Source organism: Cryptomeria japonica, chromosome 5 (genome assembly GCF_030272615.1).
Source record: "Cryptomeria japonica chromosome 5, Sugi_1.0, whole genome shotgun sequence".
In the NCBI taxonomy this organism is placed as follows: domain Eukaryota; kingdom Viridiplantae; phylum Streptophyta; class Pinopsida; order Cupressales; family Cupressaceae; genus Cryptomeria; species Cryptomeria japonica.
The window spans coordinates 731,430,741-731,439,604 of NC_081409.1; the positions used below are offsets into that span (position 1 = coordinate 731,430,741).

At 36.1% G+C, this 8,864-nt stretch overlaps 1 protein-coding gene across 1 annotated transcript; it reads right to left on the reverse strand.

Annotated features, from left to right (window-relative positions):
- Positions 1–1,602: 1,602 nt before the first annotated feature.
- LOC131876136 (DNA-repair protein XRCC1-like) lies at positions 1,603–5,868 on the reverse strand. Its single transcript, XM_059220929.1, has 3 exons — positions 5,737–5,868; positions 2,840–2,926; positions 1,603–2,694 (listed from the first exon to the last, which is right to left on the reverse strand). Exons 1-3 carry the CDS (start codon positions 5,866–5,868, stop codon positions 2,350–2,352), a joined length of 564 nt encoding a protein of 187 aa, XP_059076912.1. The 3' UTR covers positions 1,603–2,349.
- Between the last annotated feature and the right edge of the window lie 2,996 nt (positions 5,869–8,864).

Consider the following 8,864-nt stretch of genomic DNA (forward strand, 5'->3'; position numbering starts at 1 on the left):
GAATACTCATATTAGTTTTAAAGTCAAGTTTTTAGATAATTTGAAAATGTGGAAAGAGAAGATTTACAGCCCTTCATTAGCTACGTATGTCCATACTTAGCACAAAATTTTATATATTTGTATATATATTTGTGAGCCCCAATGCCTAAATTGAAAAAAAGTCTCCATAAAGATGTTGCAATTATAACATGATAATTGATAATTGATAAAGATGAAACCAAAATTATAGTCATTCAAGATAATTAGGTATAGGCCAAACTACTATTTAAGAATTTGGAATTCAACTATTTGGAATTCAACTAGCAAGGGTAATTGTGTGGATGCTATTTGTTAAGGTATACATTATTTGGGATAGATATAATTAAGGTTGACATGCTTTAAGATATTATTTTGCCATGCTACATATGCCCCTACCTAGCATAAAATTTTAGAGATTTATACACAAAATCCACATGGGGAAGCACATTGTTTGTAAAACATTTTTTTTATATAAAATGGTTAAGCCCAATGCTTGATGTGAACAAAAATGTCTCCATAAAAATGTAGTGGCAACTATAACACAGTAATTGAATAAGATAAAACTAAAATAATAATCTTTAAAGTTAAATTATCTAAAGGTGTAGGCTACATTCGTCTTAAAAGTGTTTACAATTCAATTGACGAGGATAATTATGGCATACTATTTATTAAGGTATAAATTAATAGGGATAGATATGACTAATGTCAATGTTCTTAAGATGTCGATTTACCATGTTACACCTGCTTTTTTATAGATTTGTATACAAAAATCTAGGTTGTAAAACACATTGCGTAAATACAACAATATTTTGTAGATAGATTTATGAACTCCAATGTTTGGTATGAAAAACTAACATCTCTATAAAGATGTAATTGCAACTATAACATAATAATTGATTAAAGAGAATTGTAATAGCAAATTTTAAAATAAATTATCTAGAGGTGCATGATATTTAGGGGTTGTGCAATTTTGCAATTCAATTGGTGAGGATGATTGTGTCGTACTCTTGTAAGGCATAGATTACTTGGGATAGATATGATTATGGCCGTCATGCTCAAGATTTCATTTTTTTGTGGTCTGCATGTGCATAACTTGAGAAGAAATAACCTGCTCAATATACCCCCTCTAAGGGAAAGTTAGTCCCAAGGAGTTGTCATTTTTTGGTTAGCATCCATTCTCTTTCATTGGGAAAGAGGATTTAATCATTCTAACCATGTAGATGTAGATTTTTCAGAAAAAACTTCTCATGGTGGAAACGGGTGGGTGCTCCTTAGAGATGGCTGCTTTGAAAGATGTCTATGTTGAGAGTAGGAGGGTAATAGAATCCCATGATGGTGGGCGGGAGCCATAGCCTCTTATTCATAGAGTTGATGTAATAGCTAGAGAGCAGACTAGATATGCAAAATATTGTCTGCACAATGTGTGCTTAGGAGAATGGAGAATATTGTTAGCAGTTCAGGTGGTGTTTTCTATCAAAATGCAAATGCAGCTGTGTTCCTTTAAGTAGCACAAATAAAAAATGTTAGAAACAAAACCTTGCATCTCTTTTGAAAGACGGAGAACAAAATGTTCTCCTTCTTCGGTTGATTAAATATGTCTTCATATTGAACAGAATTCAAGTTTCAATACAACTTCCCAAACAGATCAACTCCAAACAACAGCATCATAAGATTAGAAGCACAGAAGCCCAATATAATCTTATGAAAATTGATTGATTACCACTTGGAGAAATATTTATATCTTGAGAAAAGTGATTGATTACCAATTGGAGAAGTATTTATTTCTTTTTCTTGCTCTTGCTGATAGATCACCATTGTTTCTAATGCAGGCATAAAACCCGAACCATGCTCTCCTCTAAACAAAATTATATGCATTGAAATCGTATTTGGAAAGGCAGGCAGTATCTAAATAGCCTACTATTTTTAACTTTATCTTTACATGTTTTCAATAAGTACACCACAAATCTTGCAACTACTAATTAGTACATAAATCTTGCAAGATGATTTCCTGTAACAAATTCTACAAGATAAGTTCTTTGTACATGTGTCGTTGTCAACCTAAATAAATAAAGCACAATAAATATTTTCTGCAGAGAATTCCAAGGATACGAGGGCTTCTGCAGATACATTTCCTATACAAATGATTGAACCTGTAGATATTCCTCACACCAATTAATTTCAGGCTGACATACATTGATCTTTTTCCTATTTCATCTTCTTGCAGCAAAATGATAATGATCTACTCTTGAAATATAAGGACATAAAACTCCCTCAAAACAGGGTGTACTCATAGAATAAATATTGACAAAATGCTTACAGTAAAAACCTTAGTCATTGATACTTTTTCGAAATAACTGCTTCAGCTTCATCAAGTTCATCCTCACCCATAACTATAGTGTCATCAGAATCTGTATCACTCTTTGAAGTATCAGTCAGCCTACTGTTTTTCTCTACGGCCTTTTGTTTATCCCGTTCTCCTGAAGGTCCTTTATTTTGTTGGATCACTCTTCTCATGTTTTCCAATTCAGTATCATAGATGGCTTTATAATTATTGGCCATCTTGCACAGCTCTTCTCTTGATATTGTTTGTGAAGCCTTTCTGGGATCCTCAAGTGCTGCAAGTTCTTTAACTACTCGAGGAATGAATTCCCAGTCATCGACCACAGTATGAACAGGCTGCAATATGTCACATTCACAGATAATAAACAATAAAGAAATAAATGAAATCATTAGATTTGACAAATTATGATAAAAACTCTATTCTTGACTCCACAAAAAGATCTACTAAGGTTGACATCTGCATAAACTGGTTAAGGCTCACCTTATTCACCTCCAAACATTTTGCGGCATCCTCCAAGCAAGCCTTGATACCTTCAATTGCTGTTTCCTTTAGTTCAGTTGACTTAGGCTAAAATCATTGCCAAAGCAAAGAATTATTCAGAAAATAGTATCTCGTTTTTATAACTCTCTTGTGCACATAAAGAAATGGAAAAACAAAGAATTAGACAGACAATCATAAACATATGAATTAGATGCTGAATATGTCTATGGAAAGGTCAATCAAATCAACAATTGAACAAAGCTTTAGATTGGATAGCATCTCAATTGTGGTTGTGACGCTTGCTCCTGAGTTCCTAACAAAATATTAATATTCTCTTCATAATTTGTTAAAACTCATCAGAACTTAATATATTTATCAGGGCATTTTGATAACCATACAACCATGAATGAAAATTAAACAGTAAGAACTTCTTGGGGAAATTAATGCAAAAGAACATGATAAAGACAGACACGTGAAATTAAAAATCCAAGGTGAAAAGACAGCAAAAATTTCATCCATTCAAGAAACAAGAATCCACCATGTAATTTAAGAAGAAGCAACCATAAGCTTACAGAACAAGGTTGGACCATCATTCCTGACTTCAGTGTTCAATACTGTTTTCAACTTCTCACAAGATGACAATAATAAAAGATAAAGTTACTGCTCAAATATAATTGCATTCGAGGACAACTCTCTCCTCCTGGATTAGAAAGGATGTGATAAAGCTCCTAAAACAAAAAAGATTATACAAACCAGCAAAAAATTGATTTCACTTGCTAGCACAGAGAAACTTGGGCACGCTCTTCAAAAATACAAAAACAACTCAGGTCTGAAATGCCATGCAAATGGCAAAAGCAGCATAAGAATCCAAAGCATGGTGCATGTCAAGACAGAATCACATGCGAGACATGCACAATATATACACTTAAATGCAGAGAAGCAAAAATCTGTAAAAATCCTGATTATACCCCTTTTTTTTTGTGAATCTTTTCCATGGACGACTTTTTCCCCCAAAAAATTCCCCCTTTTAAAAAATCATTGACTGCAATTTTCAACAAATTTTTTCGCATTTAAATCAGATTTAAACTATATCTGAAACCTCAATCAATCTCCTGCCAACTTGTGAAACCCATGAAACCTATGAAATAGCCAAATATTTTGTGACGGCACAACTAGTTGCAAATTTGCAGAGAGTGAGGAAGTAGTGCATTTGAGTCAAAGGTAGGCAATATTTTATTTTATATTAAATATAGAGTAAGGAACTTATACAGAGTATCCCGCAGAATCTGATGAAAAAAATTAGGTGAGACTATATAGAGAGCATGATATTAGCTCTACATGAGTCCGGTTAGCAGTATATAAAAGACTAACAAAGAATGATCAACATACATGACAAAATAGCTTTACATTACATACTGACACATATTATAACAGACATGACAAAAGGTAGGCAATTTTTGTTGTGACACTATTGCAAATACATTCTATAACTAAACACCATATTAATAGTATTTTACTTCACACCATATAAATAGTATTTACATAAAATTCAACCAGCACATACAGATAGATGAAATAAATTGTCAAATAAAATTTTCAATGTGCACATCACAAGGATCTTTCAATTTAAATCAATAAGATAAGAAATGTTAAATCTATCTTATTTTGGTTGGGCTTCCATCCAAACAGATAGTATTTTAATGTTATGACAAGTGAATGGTCTATATTCTGAGGTTGTATCTTCACTCACTGTTCATTCTTCATATTTTTTGTCTACTTTATCTTGTTTTAATTTATATTCAGATACTAGGATTTTTGTCAATATGCTGTCACACATGGTTTAATTTTGTGTATACTTCTTATTAACATCAAATATTAAATAAAATTTCTCATGTGCACAACACAAGGATCTTTCAATTTGAAGTAACAAGATAAAAAATGTTGAATCTATTTTATTTTGTGAGGCTTCCATCCAAAGAGAGTATTTTACTGTTATGACAGGTAAATGGTCTATATTTTGAGGTTATGTTTTAGCTTATTGTGGCTACTTTATATTTTATGTCTACTTTATTATGGTTTAATTTTGTGTTTACTTCTTATCTTGATTTTCTGCACAAATAAATTGTTTTTGTGAAGATTGGTTGGTCATTTGGTCCAAAAAACTTTGTTGGTCTATCTTTTCCTATAGTGATAGCCTTGTAAATAGTTCTCTGGAAAAAAATAGTCCATATTCTTGGCTAAATGGCTTGAATTTAATGCTAATTTCAGCTCTCTTATCATATCATTGCTCTTCTTGATGAATATGGCAATGCTATAGTTTCATTTTTTTACAATCTCATTGTTAGAAATGAAGAGGTAATGTTATGTGTAGATCATCTTTGTCTTAGTAACATTTTGTCACTCTCATCTTGCAGTAAAAAAACCCTTGGCTGCATGAAAATGTGATGTTCCCTGACCGTACTAGCGAGGGTGGCAAGGTCGTACGGTGGTGTCTAGACCAGGGTCATACAGTGGTGTGAGGCAAGGCCGTACGGGTGTTAAGTAGGGCCATACGGTGGTGTCAAGAAGTAGGGTTGTACGGTTGTGTCAAGAAGCAGGATGTACAGTGGTGTCAAGGAAGCAGATCGCACAGTGATGAGAAGAGAGTGTGACCATACGGTGAGGAGGGTGTACGGTGGACTTCAACTAGTGTGCGGTGAAGGGGGTTGGTCTTCTGCAAGCATATCAAGTAATGAACTCTGAATGTTAGGAATCCTTGGACTTAGTTGACATGCATGTATACCAGATTATAAGATATGCAACTAGAAGTAATTTTTAATTCAATAGTGATGAGGTTCCAGATTTGCCAGATCTGAAACAAGTACACAGAGCAAAATAGGGTGAGGGATGAATCTCACCGAAACTGCAGATACCAAGTAGGGAGGATCTTCCACCTCCGAAATGGCTGACAACCGAACTCCAACTAGAATTCGCACAAACAAAGAGAAATACCAAATTTGCATACCTACAACAAAGACTAACTCGGCCATATATAGGGGCTCCGAGAAACTTCCCGAAAGGTTACAAACGGGCCGACACAGCAAACATAACTTAACTAATAAAATAAAAAGGGGGGCCCGAAAGATTTTATTGTTAAATTTAGGGCCATACAATAATTAATATTATTTAATTATATTGGGGACATTACAAATCCTCGCCACCCAAAGATTGCTTGCCCTCAAGCAATCCATCATCAAACAGTTTGCCAACTACAGAGATCCAAGGTCCCAAACCAAGCACGGACACCGATAGCCATATCTAAAATCTCCATGCTGCAACATCACGTGCCCACACATGGAAGTAAGCGAGAAGAGTAAACCTCACTCCAACTTCCACTGCTCCACTTTGATATAAACATTGCCATGCCTGGAGTCGTTAGGATCCCACTAAAACCAATCATCAAACACATCAATGCTCGATTCCCAAGCTATCATGCCATCATGCCAATAAGTCATTTTCCAATGATGGTCTAGAATCTCAAAATTCATCTGCAACAGGTTCTTCTCATGTAGATGTCGCTCTTCCAGAAAAGCAATGCTCATGTCTATCGTATGTTCTTCATACCACTGTGATGTTCTGGAATCCCTGTCACTCACTATGTTCTGCCGAAGACCATGCAGCCAGAATACCTCACGGAAGAACCACTCGGCCACTTGAGCTGCCTGGTATCCGGTGATGGCAAAGAAATGGGCATACTTGGTCAAACGATCTGCCACAACGAAGATGCAATCCTTTCTTTGCACTTTGGGAAGCCTGGTAATGACATCCATCAAGATGCTATCCCACTTCTGGTCAAGGATTGGCAACCGCTGAAGCAGTCCAACAAGTAAGGTGTGCTCGGATATGTTTTGCAGGCAGGTGGAGCATTCCCGCGCGCACTGCAGAATGTCATTCTTAAGGCCCTCCCAAGAAAACATGTCTTGGATTTATCTGTAGATCTTCAGGTATCCCAAGTGGCCAGCCAAGGGTCCAACGGTAGCCATTAGAGAATTAAAATTTGCTAAGAAAAATGATGTGGAGAGAAACTACTTTTTAGCTTAAAATTTAATTTTTTTTAAAAAATTTGATTTTTAAGCATCCATCTTGAGGTTTGTTGGCCCAAATAGAAGGTCTGGAAAGCCTACAGAATGGACTCATTATTGATTCCTTAGGTCCTTGAGGTCATGTTGGTTCCCAAATCAATAGATCCTAAATCCTAGAGAAATAGCCACTAACTCATGAATAGAACTGGGATTAGATTTGGCCAACAAACAAGATTCAGCTTGAAAGTTGCAATCTTCTACACTTCAGGCTCTACGGGACCTAGGTGGGTATCCCTATTGCAATGCTATCAATACTTTGGCTTCATACAAACAAACATTGCACTGTATAGCAAATGCTTTCAACGAAAATATACCAAGGAAAGTATGATGAACTACAAATTTTGGCTTGGACATACAAATTTTGGCTTGAACCTTAGCTTGAATCACTTTGCTTGCATTGAAAGGGCTTTAATCTATTTCTACTCCTAATGCAAACAAACTGAAATACTAATATATAAAAGGTGAAATAAGAATGAGAATGATCTAGAAACTTAAAATGATACAACCAGTGCTTGTTCAAAGGGAATACAGAGTCAAACAACAGGCCTAATGACAAACAATATCTTAGCATCAGCATTAAGATCCAATACTAAACATTCAAGACTTGCTTAGAATGCTCAGATTGGAATGCATCCACAACTTCCTAAAAATCTCTCTCACACAAATGCTGCAGTATTCAAGATAGAATTTAATTCATTTAACTTGAAATGAAATCTATCAAGGAACACACATTCTCCATTAGAGAAGACAAGTTGAACATGTCATTAACATTACAACTCATACAACACAATACAAGAGATATGAGCAAGAAAATGAATGTTCTCTATATTGATTTTCAAAATAAAATTGATACATTCATGATAGATAGTTATGCTCACTAAACCTACTAAAGACTGACGGTCATTATATTGCTCAAAAGCATTCCTAGTGTATACATATCAAAGTTCGGAATCGTTCTTCTTGGCCATGAAATCCCTTTTATAACACAAGGGAGCAAAACAAGCCTCAAGTCAAGAAGACACATGTCAAAATTACATTGCACTACAATTCGCCCTAAGGCTTTTTGTCCTTGTTACTCTACGTGCAATCTTCCTTGCTGCATTGAATGCAGGTGGCAGAAGGGGCATCATCTTGGGAGCTTTGGACCATGAGCCTGAGGACAAATCAGCGGGGGTAAGTGTCTTGAGCCACAAAGAAATTTGCCTTAAGTTCGTCCCCTGCTGCACCTTGACCGATCTCTGAACCTGGATTACCACACTTAGTAATCTACCTGCTCTGTGTCCTCTCATCTTCTCGGTTGGTGGCCCTCTAGAGTGCTCAAGGCAGTGAAATTTCGTTGACAGATGATCCTCTGATTTTATGGAGCCCCTCAACCATCTTCTGTTCGATCTTCATTAAATGCACCTCCCCCTTGGCGCCATTATTGTTGTTTGATCAAATTTGGTCAAAAAGATCAACTTGCAACGTGTCGACACAATCAATTTCATTGGGATCGTCTCTCCCTTTTACAAATGGAATTTGGCCAATCCGCACGCACCACATTTTCAAAATACTCCCCTTTTTCCTCTGGTCAACCTCCGTCAACCCTCCACGTGGACACTTTGACCCTTGGGTGGTGCATCTGCAAATTGCATAACACGTGTGTTATGCGCCCCTGTGATTCCATCAATTGGCCTTCAGTGTCGCAGGATAAGCCTTTCTTGTATTCCGCTTTGTTTCCTTATCCTACGGCCCATGGGGACACACTTATTATCCTCGCAATATAAGCCTTTTGTCCTCTGTCTTCTATTGGCTTCTTATTTTCTTATCCTGCAGCACAATAGTCGCCTTTGTTTTTCCTCGCGGGATAAGGCTTTAAGTGTGCCCTTTAGAAACCTCCTTATCCCATGTTGTTCATAGCCTTC